The sequence below is a fragment of the Podarcis tiliguerta genome (genome assembly GCF_965153285.1).
Source record: "Podarcis tiliguerta genome assembly, chromosome: 11".
In the NCBI taxonomy this organism is placed as follows: Eukaryota; Metazoa; Chordata; class Lepidosauria; order Squamata; family Lacertidae; genus Podarcis; species Podarcis tiliguerta.
Window position 1 is genome coordinate 17203653 of NC_139544.1, and position 18983 is coordinate 17222635.

General features: G+C 42.9%; 1 protein-coding gene across 9 annotated transcripts in view; it reads right to left on the reverse strand.

The window, feature by feature from the left end:
- CSNK1G3 (casein kinase 1 gamma 3) overlaps positions 1 to 17694 on the reverse strand; it is a 53428-nt gene extending 35734 nt beyond the window's left edge. For 3 of the 9 annotated variants that reach the window (XM_083404172.1, XM_083404169.1, XM_083404166.1), the window contains exons 1-4: positions 14381 to 15000; positions 13274 to 13376; positions 6727 to 6799; positions 3237 to 3668 (exon numbers count right to left, since the gene is read on the reverse strand). In XM_083404172.1, the coding sequence (XP_083260298.1) occupies positions 3237 to 3414 (178 nt within the window). In that variant the 5' untranslated portion in view covers positions 3415 to 3668; positions 6727 to 6799; positions 13274 to 13376; positions 14381 to 15000. Of the gene's footprint in view, positions 1 to 3236; positions 3669 to 6726; positions 6800 to 13273; positions 13377 to 14380 lie in introns of all 9 variants that reach the window. The other 6 variants (XM_083404173.1, XM_083404170.1, XM_083404167.1 and 3 more) reach the window with 4 other exon arrangements.
- Between the last annotated feature and the right edge of the window lie 1289 nt (positions 17695 to 18983).

Genomic DNA, 18983 nt, shown 5'->3' on the forward strand with positions numbered 1-18983 from the left:
TTTACTAGGAAGAAAGTTCCACTGAACACAGTGGAATTTGCTTCTCAGTAATATGCATAGGTTTGTGCTGTCTTACATGAGGAAGAAAAATATTTACTAAAACAAAACATATCATAGGCAACATGCAAGTGAATGAATGAGTTGTGGTCTAAAGGAGGAGAGATGAAGCTCTCTGCCCTTTCCTCCCTCCAGCAGCCTCTTCTGTTTCAATGCTAGACCTCTGTTTCAATGCTAGCCTCTACATCCAGTGTAGAGTTCAAAGGGGCTTCCAGACAGAAAGATGGAACGCTCTATCCCATTCACTAGTAGCCCCCTGCATGTGTTTGAATGTGACATGGAATATAAAAAGTACCCTTCTCCAAATTCAGTACAGAAACCGAGGGATGTGCTATTCGTCTCATCCCGTGGGATGCACTACTGTGCTGGATGTGGAGGAGGGAACCCCACTGTTCTCTACATGAAAAATAAACCTGTAGTTTTATTTGTATTGTACTGGCCTATTACATAAAGTGTGACCCTCTGATGTCAGCCCCTTTTATAAGTAGCATGCTAGTAATTTGTGGACTTGTTGGGAAGCCTGCATTTTATATTTGGTGAAATGAGAATCAGTTTGGGAGTATGATGAGGACAGCTTCTGAGATAGATGTTCTTTTAGGCACTATTGCAATGCAGATGGCACTGGCACATGTGCTTAGATAGTATGCCTTGCTCTTATTCATTTCATTACAGAAGACCACTTTATAGAAAGTACTCATTTTTCCAATCGTAAGACATAGATAAATTTAAAGATGTATGTGAAACAAATTTGGCAGCCATCTAAAAAAAAATATAAGAGGGATAAGCCTGCTAGTCTGAAGTTAAAATGAAATTTGTTTCAATAAAATGTTTCAGGGCAATAGTGAAGTATATACACTCAACACTGATGTACCTAAATTTAAAATCCATACTGAGGCATGGAAGCCACACAGTGGCCTTTGGCCTGTGACTGTTTCAGCATCACTTCTTTCACAAAGTTATTAAGAAGAAACAGAAGGGTACAAATATGTTCAGTATTCTCTCCTCATACCTCCAGTTTGATAACTGATCACAGCTTATATAAATGACATCAGTACACAATACTTGTTGGTCTTTTTTTCCTTGCATAGACTGTATTTGTTGATTGGTTGTTCGAGCTTTTATTATAAACATAAGCACATACAATGTGATGATTATTCTGCTTCTAAAATTTTGAGCTAGTAACTTAGAAATATAGCAATTAACATATATTTAGCACCATGTTATTTGACTAGTCCAGACATAACAATACTGACATAATAAACCACAAGTTAATTAAGGGCACTGGATTACATGCCCCTTCTTCTCCTGTGCTGCTTCTGCAATTTCTTTAAAACAGTTTCTCCATTATGTGAGAAACAGGGAACTGTAATAACGTCACTTTCCTAGAATTGAAGGGAGTCCCAAAGGAAAGTAATCTAGGTCCCAACCTTATAAGTACGAGGACCTGTATGCTAATTGTTCTGGCCTTGCCCCACAGGTCCACCATCTTGGAGAGTGCCACATCATGGACACTGAACCGTACCTCTCCGTAGCAACAGGGTAAAGCAGGAAGTGGGAGAACACTGCCATATGCACTACGTGTAGGGGTGTGATGTCAGCCTGGCAGGCACAAAGGCCCACATGGTGGACTGCCCCAAAGAGCTTGGGCACAGGGCCTCCCAAAAGGACACAGGTTGCACCACTGCCGGGGGGGGGGCAGTGATGTCATGTGCAGGGAACTATTAAAAGGAGTTTCTTTCCTTCTTTCAGCAGGCATTGCTAAAATGGTTAAAATACCCTCTTCAGCAGGAGATTCTGAGACACAACCCTACCTGAATCGTGGAGGGGAGAGTGTCTCAAAATCACCTGCAAAATGGGAGGAATTTTCACCAGTGGAAGATGGAGGCTAGCACATGGTGGCACCTGCAGGGAGACTTTCCAGTGCTGAGTTCCAAAAGTTGGGCCAGGGCAAGCAAGTTCAAGACCATCTTGTCACTGGTCTTAAAGACAAAAGTGGTTCCAATGTGTGGTAAGCCAGCACACTCGGGCAAGATTCTTGAAAGTAAGGTTCACATAGGTGTCCATGAACCACCTATGATGCTTTTGTGCTATGCACTCTCACACTCCAGAGGGGCCTGCTGGGAAGGCTCCAGGGGCAGTCTGTTTAATGAAGAATGCTGACGGGAGGGGGACACGGTGGCTGCAATGGTGGCAAGGAGCGGTAGAAAGACAATGGGAGGGAAGAAATAGGAGAGACAGAATGAGAAGGGAGGAGAGAAGGAAGGAGTGAGTAAATAAATAAATAGAGAGGTGTGAATAATGCCCAGTCCCTTACCCAGCCCTACAGAGCCACCACTGCAAGGGATCCAGGACTCTACGTGTTAAAAGTTGCCATGGCTGCAGCAGAAGGCAGGTGCCAGTACAGCCACCCTCTCTCTCCTCCCCATTTTTGGATGAGAGCCTGATGCTCAGTTTATGCCCAGTCTTCACAGGCTTTTGCAGAGCACTTGTGATTAATTCCATGGCCCACTAGGGGTCCGCAGCCCACAGATTGGAAACCTCAGAGCTACAGTTCCCCTTTTCAAACATAATGGGGAAAGTGATTTAAAGAAACCGTAATAGAAATACTAGGATCAGGCCAGGAAAGCAGTGGGAAGCATACTGCGTCAATGCTCACTCAAGGCTTAAAAAACTTATTATTTAAAATAATAATGAATGAATGAATGGTGTATTAATCCAATACTGTTAAGTCCAAACCTACCCATTCTTTAAATAAAATGCATAGCAACGAAAATAAGGGCCAACATGTAAAAAAAGATAGAATGCGACTTCCACTCCTGGAATTCAACACAAATCAAGACCAACGAGGACGGAAGATCCAATGATCCAAAGTTCAATATTCGATAATCTATTGTACCCAAAGAGCCAACCTGCAATCTATGTACTCAAATGAATATTCCTAACACAGCATATGGCATGGATTCATTCAAGGGTCCAAAAATTACATTCCCAAGGTATCAGAAATGTACTGCCTTTACACTATGCTGACGTATCTATAGTAACTACCAGCTGTCATAATTTTGTATTATAGTCTAAATGAACAGACCTCATTATCTTGAAATGAAACAAAGTTAACATACAATACAGACTTGAATGTTTCAAAGGCATGTGCATCTACATTTAAATGAGCAGAATCTTACCTAATCGTAGCTCTCCAAAATTGCCACATCCAATTTTTTTTCCAACTCTAAAGTTAGGTCCAACCATTAACACTCCAGAGTTTGAAGAGCTGCTGCCTCGTGGATTGTGACTTGATCGTCCACTAGGCCTTGCCATTCTATCATCCAGTTTGTCCTTGTCTTTCTTTTTGCTATCCATATCAAGTTTACGGTACTCCACTTTGAACTTCTTTCCCCTTTCAAGACAGGCAAGCTCAAATGGGGTAAAGTAGAAATGGACACATCACTAGTTAAGTGCTCCAGCTAGTTACTGTGAGTCAGCAAGCTGCTGCTGGCAGTCACTGCTTGTGTATTCATCCCATTCGCAAAGTATTTTTCCTTCGTAGTTGTTACAGGAAAATATAATCTCAGTAGATCTTCTATCAGCACCATTTACTGGTTTTTAAAGTGCTTCTGTAAGAACAACAACAACGTTTATTAATCAAGCATGTAAGGACAAAGGTATACAGGTAAATGTATAAATTACATACAGCATATGATTAGAAGTTTACTGTTTATTGGTTCAACAATAAACTCACAAAATATCAGAGTTGTGTACATGTTGTTAAATGTATCACCTACATGTTACAACACAGTATCTACAAACAAAAATATACGGGTGCGAACAACCAATTAATAAATCTTTGTAAAGTCTAAAACACACAAGTCACGAAATTCAAACTGATCTCTAGAAATGTGCTGAGCTCCAACTTTAGTGCACATCAAAATAACACATTAAATAAGTAGACATACCACACACCATAGCACATCCCAAGAGGAGCTAAAGCTCCCCAAGACTAAGTTGCAAAAATCTGCTAAAATTGTTTAATGATTGAGCCATCAGACTGATGGAGCCATTATATAAAAATGCCTACAGGTGAACTATCATTTCACTTTAAGTTGCAAATAATACATTTTCAAGAACTAGCAAGAATAGGCTTTAAATAACAGCATCAATAGTATGCAACAAAGTACAGTGGTACCTCTGGATACACACACCTTCAGTTGTGTATCCTTCAGGTTGCGAACGCAGCAAACTCGGAAGTATTTTTTTCCGGGTTTCACCATGCACACATGTGGAGAAGTGCTCTACTGCCCCACGCACATGCGCAGAAGTGGTCCCTCCAGTTGCAGAAACCTCAGGATCAGACTGGAACTCCGAAACGGGTCCCATCCGCAACCAGAGGTACCACTGTAATATTTCAATGCCCTCCTCTATCCCACTTCGTGCAAAGCTTTCTATTGTGGACTATTTTTTTCCCCTTTCGTAAAAGGTGTCTGGGATGATGTAAAATATAATTTTAGAAGGATTCTTTATGTTCACATTACAAAATCTGTTGGACATACATAAATTCTGCAGTACCAAGTGTGAAAGAAAATTAGTACAAACAAAAACACACTTGGATCAAGTGACTTTTTGGGTCAAAAACTGCCAAAAAATTGAATATTTAAAACACTAACTTTAAAACACTAACTCCCCTACATGCAAAGAAACGCCGAGAGGATGAGACCAATAGTGGGTCCAACAGTCAAGAAGGCAGTTTCTGCACAGAGGGAAGTGAGGGGAAGATGGGGCTCCTCAACCTGGGAAGGGAGCCCATCTAGGAGAAGGAAAACTGATCCTAAACCTCTGCTGCCTTGCAAGATAGAACCTACACAAATCCAGAATGCTTTATAGTCCTCCTTCCAGCAACTTCTGCAACCAAGCTGGTGCCAAACGTATTGCTCTGCTTTGGACCACATCAGCAAGGCTGCCGGGCAGCCCAGGACCTCCATACACACTCCCCAGGTTTGAGCTCTGGCAAGGTCACTTTGATGCTGCTAACACAATGATTTGACTCCCTCACCCACTGGGCGCACTCCACTGTCAAGACAGGCAGGTGCCAACAACAATTTAAATCAAGACAAAACAAAATACTAATTACAGAACATCTATCTTCTAGATGAGTCCTCCAGAATGGGAATGAGGAACCTCCAGCCCATGAACAATACTCTTTGTCACCTCTTTAAATCAATCTCCAGGCCAAACTCAGTGTCCCAAATCCCTCTGGAGAAAGGGAGGTGAATTTAGAGAAGTATCTCGACAGCAAGCTGGATAAATCCTTAATGCCTAACAACGTAGAGCACAACTTACATTTTTTTTCACAGCCCTAATTCTATCCTGTTGTCACTGGAAAGTGTGCTGTTTATAAAGTGCCATATCCCACTGGAATGAAACCCACAAGCTGAATAACTAAGCAGCAGGCATTTGATGAAAGGAAAGTGAATTCTGATATGTGAAGTAATGAGTCATCAAAATGTAACGAGCAGAGACCAATAATTCCAAAAGAAAGGAAATGAGTTTCGAAGTTTTAAATGTTAAATAACCTATTTCTCATCAACAACTGACATCAACACTTGTTTAAAAAGAATAAATATGAAAAAGAGGAAGAAAAACACCACCACCATAGAAGTACTATGATGCTCTGATGCTATTTTCAGATGCTTATCATTACTTTAATTTCATTGCCAATATAAGTAAAAAAGAACAGTTTAGAGTTGGAACTAGATTTCAAATTTCTAGGCAACACCAGATTTTTTTAAAAGGCACCTAGGATTTCTCCTAGTATTACTATAGTATCATGCAGCTTTTTCCATAGTAAATTTGTCTCTGAACTTTTCATCATTTCAAAGCATTGCTTGTTCAAGTTCTACCTTTCCAGCACACCACTTCCTGAAAGTTATGAGAACCAACATCAAATTACATAGATCCAAAAGCTAGTGGTTTTTCTTACTATCATACTGAAACTATTACACAATAACGTGTCTCTCCTTTCCAAACAATTCACTTTGCTTAGCTGTTTCTCTGTATACAATTTTTACAATGAAAGCAGCCCATCTGTTGGCTGCTCATTTTAATTCCCCTCCCCTAAACTCCTAATACATATTCTCCAGACCCTAGACCAGACTTTCTCAACCTTGGATCCCCAAATAATGTTGGACTACAGCTCCGATCACCCTTGCAGGAACAGTTGTGAGGGATGATGGAAGCTGTAGTCCAACAACAAGGTTGAGAAAGGATGGGCTAGACATGATTCAGATCTTCCAAATTTAACAAGAAAAAGGGGAAATGTGGTGGAGAAATGTAATGAGATTTGAAAAGAAATTTAAAAAGAGGAAAGTAAAAATATACAAAGAAAATAATAACAGATCTATAAAAAGGGAGGTAAACTTTTTTGCTCCTAAAGGCAGCTGGAGGCATCATGCCAGTGGGTGTATCTGGAGCTAGATTGCGATGGGGAGGAAGACAAGTGAAATTCCCAAGTGTCTTCTCTTTGGCACGCTCCCCCTTAAAATTCAGTTTGGGGGGCAGCTTAGTCACCCACAGTGGATCACACTTAAGGCCTGCGCACATGTGATCTAAAGCAATCACTAATTTTTACACCTGACCATAATTCCTTATGAAGAGACAGAATTTACAAGTCACACTTACCCAATATAATGTTCCAATATTGATACATTTCCCCCCATCACAATTCACACATTGTTTTATTCATAGATGAATTCTGGAAAAAAAGAATGAATTTAACATAAGCAATCAATCCAAAGCAATTTTGATGCTGTGACTACTCAAATCCATGTGGCCAGATACTGAAAAACACACTGTCAATAAATATATTTTCCACAGGAAGTATGGATTATTAAACAGTCATACTTTGGACTCCCTATATACCTTGACTTGCTTCTATTTGCCAATGTCTCCACAAAAATTGAGTATTATGAACAAATACATAGTACATTTAGCCACTTGCCTACTTGCATTTGGAAATGCGTATTTTCACCTGTGCCCTTCTATGAGTAGAAGGCTCTTGGAACTATCAGAGGCCCCTACTAATGGAAAAGGGGAGGCAAATTTTGCCAATTCCCACTTTCTCATGTAACCTTCTGCAACATATTCTTCATTGTTATGGAAGGGTGCCCCAAGTGGATGGAGGGGACTCTAGGAGGAAGAAGTAATTGACAAATATTGACTCACCCCCACCCTGTTACCAGAGGTCTCCAATGAATCAAAAGCTCTTCTGCAAAGTGAAGGGCACGAGTGAATTCCACCCACTGTCACTAAAAATCGGCTTCCATTCAATAAAAAGGTAAAGGTACCCCTGCCCGTACGGACCAGTCTTGCCAGACTCTAGGGTTGTGCGCTCATCTCACTCTATAGGCCGGGAGCCAGCGCTGTCCGCAGACACTTCCGGGTCACGTGGCCAGCGTGACAAGCTGCATCTGGCGAGCCAGCACAGCACACGGAACGCTGTTTACCTTCCCGCTGGTAAGCGGTCCCTATTTATCTACTTGCACCCGGGGGTGCTTTTGAACTGCTAGGTTGGCAGGCGCTGGGACCGAACGACGGGAGCGCACCCCGCCGCGGGGACTCGAACCGCCGACCATGCGATCGGCAAGTCCTAGGTGCTAAGGTTTTACCCACAGCGCCACCCGCATCAATACAACTATAATATTTAAAGAGAGAGCCAGGAAATTACAGGCTAGTCAGATTAACACCAGTTTCAGATAAACTGATGGAAAACATTTAAAATGATCAAGCATATAAACGAACAAGTCCTGTTGAAATACAATCACCATGGTTTCTACTAAGTACTGTCTCTCGAATATGTTATGGTTCTTTGGAGAGCGTCAAAAAGCTTGTTGATAAGTATGATCCAGTATACATTGCATTTTAGAAAGCTTCTGACCAGGTTTCTCACCAATGGCTCCTGACTAAATTCACCAGTATGGACTAGGAATTGGCTGAAGAACAGAAACCAAAGAGTAGTAATAAATGTACAGTATTCACAGTGAAAGGCTGCAATTAGTGGAGTGACTCAATGACCTGTATTAGGAATAGTGCTTTTAAATATGTTCCTAAACAAACTGGAGATACAAATGAGTAGTGATTTAGCTTTTGTTTCTCCAAATAATGTAGTGTCACCCACAAATCTGGCTAACTAAGAAGAGCTCAGAAAGGATCTCTCTGAACTTTATGAAATGAATAGAACCAAAACAAGTTAAATACAGTTCAAAGAAAGAGTAAAGTGATACAGATGGCAGAGATCCTAACTTCACATACAGGGTCTGAATTTGCAGTGATTTATCATAGAAGAGCTCTTTGGGTTATGATAGAGAGCTCAATGAAAATGTTGCCTCTGTTTGTGTGTGTGTGTGTGTGTGTGTGTGTGTGTGCGGCAACTGTGAAAAATGCAAACTCTATGTAAGCTATTAGGAAGCGATTAAAAACAAAACTGCTAGTAACAAAAACCCTTTATACAAAGTTATAGTGTGGCCATGCAGTCCTTGGAACATAATGTACAGTTTGGGTCTCAACGTCTCAGAAAAGATATTGTAGAAGTAGAAAAAGTATAGAAAAAGCCAACCAAAAGTATCTGAGGGCTGAATCAACAGCCCTATAAGGCTACATGGGAAAAATGAAAATGGGATGGTTATGAGAGAAATTCATAAAATCATGTATGGAGAAAGTGGATAAAAAGGATGTTTCTCCCTCATAATACTAGAGGCCATACAATGAAACTGACTAAACAGAGAATGTGAACAGACAAAATGAAGTATATCGTCACACAGTGCATAATTTATGCAATTCACTGCCACAGTACATGGTGTTAGCCATTAGTAAATTGCTGTAAAAGGTAGTCATAGAATTCATGAGGGATAATCCTATCAACCACTTCTAGTCATGACTGCTATCCAGGTTCACAGAAAATGGTGATTCAGAACTATTAAGCTTCATTCAAGTGGTCTGTGGTGTGCCTGTAGATTTGTGTTTGAAGACTAGTACATACAGTACATTCAATACAGTGGTACCTCGGTTTAAGAACAGTCCAGTTTAAGAAAGATTCGGTTTACAAACTCCACAAAACCGGATATAGTGTCCCTGTTTGAGAACTTTACCTTGTTCGAAGAATGGAATCCGAACGGTGGAAGGGCAGCGGCGGCGGGAGACCTCATTAGGGAAAGCGCGGCTCAGTTTAAGAACGGACGTCTGGAATGGATTACGTTCGTAAACCAAGGTACCACTGTACTCACATTGATTTTAAATGTACTTTAATTGCTTATATTGTTTTTTATTATATTACAATTTTGATTCTATGAAATACAATACAGGTAACTCACAACTTTCACAGACATTAGGTTCGAAATTGCATATAGTCAAAAAAACTCCTTGGAACTGCTCCCACACAAGCATCTTCCACAGCCAGCACACCTAGCAGGTCTTACCCCCCACCCCAAGCATCACAGAGCACTTTTAAGCTCTCTGCCTTGCTCACCAAGCTCTGCAAGATCTCACAGGGTCTCACAGAAGCCTCTCAGAGCCAAGCAAGCAAGTATGAGACCTTAAAAGATCTTTCCACTCCAGGAAAACCCTGCACAAAAAGAGCATTTTAAGCACCCCACCTTCCATGCATTTAATTTGTGTGATTTCAACCAGCTGGTCTTCAACCATGTAAAGTTGAAATTGCACAAGTTAAATGCATATAAGTTGTGGGTTATCTGTACAATATATAACTAATAAAAGCAATAAAAATAAAATCAGAAATCATACAGCATCTAGCACAGTACATTGCAATTGCTACAACAGGCAAAAATCATTAAGTGGTCCACCAAGACCCTCAGCAAGTTTCAAATGGCCCATGGGGAAAAAGTTTGGGAACCACTAATCTAACACTAGTCTTATATGCAGAATTCATCATGCGAAAGGCTGGGCTGGATGAATCCCTAGCTGGAATTAAGATTGCTGGAAGAAATATCAACAACCTCAGATATGCAGATGACACAACCTTGATGACAGAAAGTGAGGAGGAATTAAAAAACCTTTTATTGAGGGTGAAAGAGGAGAGCGCAAAATATGGTCTGAAGCTCAACATCAAAAAAACGAAGATCATGGCCACTGGTCCCATCACCTCCTGGCAAATAGAAGGGGAGGAAATGGAGGCAGTGAGAGATTTTACTTTCTTGGGTTCAATGATCACTGCAGATGGTGACAGCAGCCACGAAATTAAGAGACGCCTGCTTCTTGGGAGGAAAGCAATGACAAACCTAGACAGCATTTTAAAAAGCAGAGACATCACCTTGCCAACAAAGGTCCGTATAGTAAAAGCTATGGTTTTCCCAGTAGTGATGTATGGAAGTGAGAGCTGGACCATCAAGAAGGCTGATCGCCGAAGAATTGACGCTTTTGAACTATGGTGCTGGAGGAAACTCTTGAGAGTCCCATGGACTGCAAGAAGATCAAATGCATCCATTCTTAAGGAAATCAGCCCGGAGTGCTCACTGGAAGGACAGATCATAAAGCTGAGGCTCCAATACTTTGGCCACCTCATGAGAAGACTCACTGGAAAAGACCCTGATGTTGGGAAAGATGGAGGGCACAAGGAGAAGGGGACGACAGAGGACGAGATGGTTAGACAGTGTTCTCGAAGCTACAAACATGAATCTGACCAAACTGCGGGTGGCAGTGGAAGACAGGAGTGCCTGGCGTGCTCTGGTCCATGGGGTCACGAAGAGTCGGACACGACTGAACGACTAAACAACAACAGTCTAACACCACCTACAGACATAGGTACGGAAACACACACACACTTTCCCTATTTCAGAACCTTTCCCCTTGAATTTATCCAGCACTGGAGTTCCACTGGGAAGGAAAACTCTAAACCTGAGAGTGGTATGTTGCAAGCTATAGAGGCAAGAGTTGTATGTGACAGAATGGTTCAGCAGCACACATGCCCTAACACTGCATTACATTCCATTACACATACTTTAAATGTAGTTAGGGAACAGATCATATATTTGGAAGACATGGGCCTTCTGCCATCACCTAGCGTCATGCCACTTTAAGCAAGCCAGTGTGACACACTCTTCTGGGTGAAACACTTATCAATCACTGAACATTCCATTAGGCCAGGCATGCCTTTGTACTGGTAAGTAGCCTACTTTTTCAACTGTATCATGGTGTATGTGGTGTATTCCGTACATTTATGGAATGTAAATATTGTCCTTTTACATAAGGAGCGCAGTGGCAATTCTGCCTTACAACAGCGTTCTGATTTGGTTTAGGCTCAAAGTTGTCAAGTGATTTCAGTTAATTTGCCACATTTAATCCCAGCATTCTGTCCACCATTGGTCTGCCTATGCAGCGATCAAACAATGGGCAAATATTAAAACATTATTTAGAATAGTAACAGAAAAGCTTTTCTAAAGTAAATCACAAGTTAACTCTTATACAAAATTGTGATTCAGAACTATCATTATAGCAATATGTCGATATAAATGCATGCAGAGAAAATATAAAGTATTTAATAATATGCATTGACACTTTAGCATTTCTGGCACTCTACAGAGTCCATATTTACAATAGCATACAATACAATGGTTCAAGTGAGTTTTTATGATGTATATGTCTGCATGTGTCGAATGAGATCTCTGTAGATCTGAAGCTCTCACTCACTTCTCCATACAAATAAGATTAGCATGCCTACCAAAAGTCAGCAGTATGCAGAGGTAGTTTCTGGAAATGTTAATAAGCTAACAATCTTATGCATGTCTACTGAGAAGTCCTAATGGGTTCAATTGTACTTACTGCAAGGTTAATGTCGTGCACAGAATTCTATAACTAAATCATAACTTGGGGTGGGTGAGACAAAGAGATAAATAATCACTACTGATGAGAGCTGGACAAAAAAACCTGACTATGACATTTCACTTACACACACTGAATGATAGGCAACAGCAAAGTTTTGCTTGAATCCTTTTGTAGAAAAATTAAGTTATGCAGCAAGTATTCTTCTAAGCAATTACTGTGAGATGAGCCTGCCCGACACTGTTTTTAGCCAATGAGAAGTCAAAGTTGTGATGATAAGCAAGTTATTTGACTCCAAGGCAACAAGAATTGCTGATGGGGGGTCCTAAAGAGATGCTGTTTTCACTTCCCATTGGGTGCACTTTAGAGGCTTCTGTCTTATTTCCTAGTCCTCAGAATCACCATAGTTTACCCTTCCTTTTCCCCTAGCAACCAGGATGAATCTTTCCCATGGGTGGATTCATCTGAGATCAGGTAGTCCCTAGAAGTTGTTTTCTTAAAATACTACTAGTTTCTTATGTCACTGTTGCATGGTCAAGCCTCTTCTTGTATGGAAATATAATTCTGGGAAAAGCTTCACCAAGACTGTACTGTCCAACTGTCTAGTTTCTACAAAGTTCAGATTGTTTTCCAGTTGCTCTTGCTTCATGCCTTTGTAGTTTGAGGTGAGGTGATGAAACAAGCCAAAGTTAGAGGAGAGTGATGGGTTCGGATGTAACACCCAGCCATAGTTAAATCAAACCAAAGTTCACAAGCCAACCATAGATTCTGACTGTGGTTAATTAAGCTGTTGGGCAGGATTAACACATAATGCCACACTATAGTTTAATAAACCATGGTTCAATAAACTATAGTTTAGTTTTATGTGAGAACCACAGGCCAAAGTTTCATTATTCCAAGACTATAGTGGTAGTATCTGTTCTGTAGAAGTTGACTGAACCATTACTTTTCAAGATTGCTTCATGCTACATTTTCACCGGAATACCCTCAATTTTTTAAAGCATCAGTTTCAGAAAATATGCAAGGCAGCTCCATAACTTGTATGAGCAAAAAAATATGTACAAAGAGGCCCTAGCACTAAGCAAAAGGAAAATCCATTATTGATATTGATCTGTATAATTGTTTGATAAGAAAGTATTATTTTGATTTCTTATTTTTCTGGTATTTCTTGAGATCCCACACATAGAAAGTAAATTACTGAGGACTGAAGCTTTTTCAAAAGACAAAGAAGTAGTCTTTACGCCAGCTTGACATTTCACACAAAAGAAGTTTTTATGCAATGAGCTATATGACATGCAAAAATTACAGGTAGAAATTTTTAATAGGACAGGCCTTCAGCTGAACGCATGCTGCATTTAAAGTGTATAAACTTTTGAGGGAGAAATAAAATATTCACCTTAAGTACCCTATAGTGTTTGCCATTCGCTCTTACTGACTATCCAGTAGCCAGCACAGTAGCTTAATTAACCAATCTTCGAAGCAGAGGCATAGGAGCAGGCCTACAGAAAAGAGACCTCTTAAGTATTGTTTACAAGGCTGCAATCAATTATTTGCAGCTACGGAAAATGCCCAGCAGTCGAGAAAGAGTAAATATGGGCCTTACAGGAAATGGGCATTGGATTCAAGTACAAGGCTCAGCCATCCAAATGGACCATCCTACCTTTGTATACTGGGGAGGTGGGGAAAGGAAAGGCAACAACCACCACCACACAGCAACACAAACCGCACACATGCGGCATCATGGTAATAAATCCCGTCTGTTAAGGGCTGGTCCCTCCTAGGGAAGAGATTAGGTTGCTAATTCCCTTCTGCTTTCTGGTTGGAGGAGCAGGCAACCCCGCTAGCCTTCGCCCTCGTCGCCCCTGCCTCCCACCCCCATTAACACTCCTCCGCAAGGCGATGGGCAGATGCGCCAGCCTGTGTGCCTGTGTGTGTGTACGTACCACTGCTGCCCTCATGTATTATGCACATACACACAATTCCACCCCCACATGCACACACACACACACAAAATACGCACACTGATGGGGGGGGGTGGAAATCACACCACACTCCCATACACAGCACAACAACAGACTGACTCACGGCGATGAAACCCACGTATATAGATAGCGCTCGTTGTCCCCACCCTTATGAGCTCCAGTTGGGACGCGGGTTTCGGAGCGAACCTCCCTTGTGGAAACACAAAACAGGCTCCGGGAGTCCCAGCCACCCGCAAGGTACGAGATTCCCCCTTCGTTTCCCCCTCCCCCCAATAAAAAAACCACACACAACACTCCACCCTTCTCCTCACAAAAGCAACATGCCTCGCAATCCACAGGCGAGGCAGGGCCCCAATCCCACCACGGCCATATTTCTACCACCACCTTCTCCACCTCCCATTGTGTACCGTTCAAGGAGGAACACCCCCCCCCCCAAACCTCGACAGGAACCCCGCGCCGCCAACCCGGCCCCATCACACACACACACCCGCGCGCGCCTGGCTCTCGTGAGGCAGCCGTACCTTGAGGGAGGGAGGTCTCGCGCGCGGGGAGAGGTCGCGGCCGACTCCGGCCTTGTCCTTCTCTCTCGCTGTGGCGGCGGCTGAGGAGGAGGGGGAGGGGCGCAGGTGCCTCGCGGGGGCAGCAGGAACCGGGAGGGAAGAGAAGGAGGAGGAGGAAGGAAGGTGGCGCTACTGCTGGCGCTGCTGCTGAGGCGGCGAGCGGGCGAAGGGAGGCGAGAAAGGCAGAGAGAGAGAAAAGAGGGAAGGGGAGGAGTCTCCGCGGCTCCTGGCCGGCGCAGGGAAATAAAAGAGGGCGGACGGCGCTTTCGCGGGGTCGACAACAGGCGCCACGGAGCCGTCGCCTCTCCTGAGGGAAAGATGGGAGAGAGAGAGAGCGAAAGACTGCCCGGAGGTGAGGGACCAGCGGCGGAAGTCTCCCCTGTGGCGGCGGCGGCGGCAAGCGGAGGCGGCCTCCCGCCTCGCTCCCGTCGCCCCGCCTCGCAGGCAACGGCCGCAGTTAGCTGCGCCGGCCGGCGGCCTAGGAGGGGCGGGGCTACGCCGAAGTGGGCGGAGTCGCGCCCACGAGCCAGCCGGCCATGAGGAGGGCTTTTTTTGTTGTTCTCTCTTCAACCCCCACCCCTCCCCCTAAAAAAAAAACCTCCCCTCCCCTGCCAACCTCGAATTCGTAGGCAAAGTGGGCGGTGCCCGAGGGCGGGGGAGGTGAGTGACGCAAAAGGGGGAGGGGCTTCTGGGCGGGCAGGGCCGTGAGAGAATCCGCGGCGGGGGCAGGGAAAGGGCACACGAGCTGGTTGTGTGGAGTCTCTTCTCCGGGAGCCGCCTCTCTCTCCTGGCCTTGAAGGATGGGCGTCGCGGCCAATCAGCAAGCGCGCAAGGAGGACTTAGGCCAGGTGCTACGTTACGAGGGAAGCGGTGGGAAAGTGTGGGTTCCGTGGGAGGCGTGCAGAGGCTGCGCTGACTTTTACCCGGCAGTGCAGAAGCCTCTGGCTCCGTTTGCGCTGCTTGATTGGAAATGTCCCAAGTAACCAGCCTTCCTATGGTTGGTGGTCAGCCAGTTCCTACTCAAGAGTAGACTCACTGAAGTTCTGAAGAGAGGGAGGGAAGTTCTCTATCAACTCTTTATCATGTTCGTCGTTACCTAAAAAGCTCCAAATTTTTTAAGCTTTCCTCACTGGGGAGTTGCTCCAATCCCTCGATCATTTAGGGGGCCCTTTTCTGAACCTTTTCCAGATCTACTATACTGTGATCGCCGAAGAATTGATGCTTTTGAATTATGGTGCTGGAGGAGACTGTGGAGAGTCCCATGGACTGCAAGAAGATCAAACCTATCCATTCTGAAGGAAATCAGCCCTGAGTGCTCACTGGAAGGACAGATCCTGAAGCTGAGGCTCCAATACTTTGGCCATCTCATGAGAAGAGAAGACTCCCTGGAAAAGACCCTGATGTTGGGAAAGATGGAGGGCACAAGGAGAAGGGGACGACAGAGGACGAGATGGTTGGACAGTGTTCTCGAAGCTACCAACATGAGTCTGACCAAATTGCGGGAGGTAGTGGAAGACAGGAGTGCCTGGCGTGCTCTGGTCCATGGGGTCACAAAGAGACGGACACCACTAAACAACTAAACAACAACAAAATCCTTTTTTGAGATTAACAGAACTGAGAACAGTATTCCAAGTGTGGTTATGATATTTGGTGTTTCATTCCTAAACAGTCACCATCAGTTGAGACCACATTAGCATACATGTGAAATTAGGATTTTTTTGCCCCAGTGTACACCACTTTACACTTGCTTCCATTGAATTGCATTTGCCTTTTACTGCTCATTCACCCAGTTTAAAGATCTCTTTTTGGAGTGCCTGACAATCCCTTTATTTAACCATCCTGAACAATTCAGGCACCCTACTGCTCACCCCTAATTCTAGGTGATTTATAAACAAGTCAAAAGCCACAGGTCCCAGTACCAGTCCTTTAGGGACTCCACTTTCTACACCCTTCTGTTGGGATAATTCTCTGCTCCTACTCTGCTTCCTGTTCTGTAACCATTTGTAATAGAGGTGTTAAGTTGGGTGCCAGACTTCTAACTTCTGGATCCAGCAAGTGTTAAAAGCTCAAGCCAGGTTAGCATCCTGGGTGATGGGCCATTAAGAGAACCAAGGATCAAGGGCTTTTGCAAGATGGCAGATGAGTAGGGACCCCTTCCCTCAACAGATAAAGCCAGAATTTTAGGGTGTGACCCTGGATGCAAAAGCTGCAGGCTGGGAAGGAAGAGAAGCAGAGCAATGACTGATTTCTGTTTGACTCCAAGGCTGCGGTTATAGGAGAAATAAGACCCTGTAGGGTTACTGTATTTTCTGGCGTATAAGACTACTTTTTATCCCAAGAAAATCTTCTCAAAAGTTGGGGGTTGGCTTATATGCCGGCTACAGCAGCAGCTCCTGCAGCAACTCCCCACCAAAGGATAAAACGACAGCAAATTAAATCAGAGGACACCAAGCTCTCTAGATGAAGCAGAAATCCGTTTAAAAATTGGCCCCAGAAGCCCCCAGCCACTGGGAAGTGGAGCGGATTTCCGAACCGGACTGGAGACTGGTTTTTTAAATTTTTATTTGGTGTGCGTTGGAAGAGGGGTAGTCTTACACGGCGAGTATATCCCACACTATATTTTAACTGGAAGAGTTGTGGGGTCGTCTTATACGCCGGAAAATACGGTATATTGGCTCGGGTAATATTTATGTGTAAATAAACCATCTAATGCTATGGAAGCTCTGTTGCGAATGGCAGTGGACACCAGTAATAATTGAGCATGGTGACTGACGGTGGTGTTAGGTCTTTTTTTGCTGCTGGAAGCATATATACCATGTTACACTTAACTATTAGCACCTAGAAGACAGGTGATCTTCTAGTACTATTGGATAAAGGTTTCTGTACAAACTAGCATAATATTTTATCTGAGAAGTTTTTATTGGTTGTTTTCAGCCTGTTCAGTTTACAAGTATTACCCTAAAGAACATCCTTTAGGACCCAAAATGCATCTTCTTCTTTTTAATGCAAGGCTACAAACCATTCAGTTCTTTGGTTTCACAGCAAGGACATTTTGTTTATTGATTTTGAAAAACAAATAGGCTGCTTTTCTGTTCCCCAAAGCGTGTAAAATACTGCTAAATACCCAACAGTAAAATAACGAGAATAAAAATAATAGAAATTTCCATATTTATACAGCAATTTTGCTGGTTGTTTTATGATGTTTTGGCAGCATTGCCTACATACCAACTGCAAAATAAATTAAGCTCTTTTTGTCTAGAAAATAATTTTAGTAGAAATCTCTTTAATACTCCATCTGGGGGTTTTCTTAAATTAATTATTTCCTTGCAGACTGGTTGAATACGGTCTAGATATGAATATAACGTGCAAATTACATTTATCACAAGCTCCACATATATTTCAGGGCGTTCAACTATTTGTCTTCATAACAGTCAATATTCAGCAGGCAGTTTTCCTCCTGCCTGTTTCTGCTTACTCATCGCATTTTGGCCTTGCAGTGTATCAAGAGAAGAAAAAGTCAGTATCAGAAGGATATAATTCAGGAGTGCTCAACTCAAAAGTTCTTTCAGGACCACCCTTTAAATTTTTACTAAAGACTGCTGAGCACAAACTATTACAATGTTAACTGTGGAGGTTTTTCTTTTTAAACCATTCTCTCAAATGCCCTTTTTTCTGATGGTGCTCCGTAGTTTGAGTTATTTATGCATAGCACAAATCTGTCTAAATTGCACCTTTCCACTTACTCTTTCTCCACTCCATAGTCTGGCACCTATGGTCAATTACACACCATACATTTAAAGCACACTTAACACATGTTTAAAGTGCATGGCTTCCTCCAAAGAATCGAGGGAACTGTAGTTTGTTAATAGTGCTTGTTAATCTGTTAGAGAGAAATTAGGAGTTCCTGGGATTCTACGAGGGAAGCCATGTGCATACAGCATCCTTTTAAAGGACTGTCTCACACTTTCCCCTCCATAAATCCATACAGTGGTACCTCGGGTTACAGACGCTTCAGGTTACAGACTCCGCTAACCCAGAAATATTACCTCGGGTTAAGAACTTTGCTTCAGGATGAGAACAGAAATTGTGCTCCGGCAGGGTGGCAGCAGCAGGAGGCCCTATTAGCTAAAGTGGTGCTTCAGGTTAAGAACAGTTTCAGGTTAAGAACGGACCTCTGGAACAAATTAAGTACTTAACCTGAGGTACCACTGTACTGCCCAGCAGTCTGCAGCCACCTTCCATTAGTTTTTCCAATGAGGGCATTTTCACTCCATCTCTTTCCAGTTTATCATGCTTCTGTTAGTTCCTTCAATCACATTTGTGTTTTTGGCAGTCATTTCAATCACTTCCACCTTATTAGTGAACTAGTTTGGTGTTTTAAAAAAATTGATATACAGTAAATGGAAGCCAGTCTTTTGTTCATAAACAAAAATGTCCAAATATTGGTTCCTTCAAAACAACTTCTTTGTTTTGCAGCAATTTCTAACTTGTCTCCATGATTTCTTGCAGGGTGTTTTGATATCTCTGTTGTCAATTCCCACCTCACTCTGCCATTCCTGAAAAC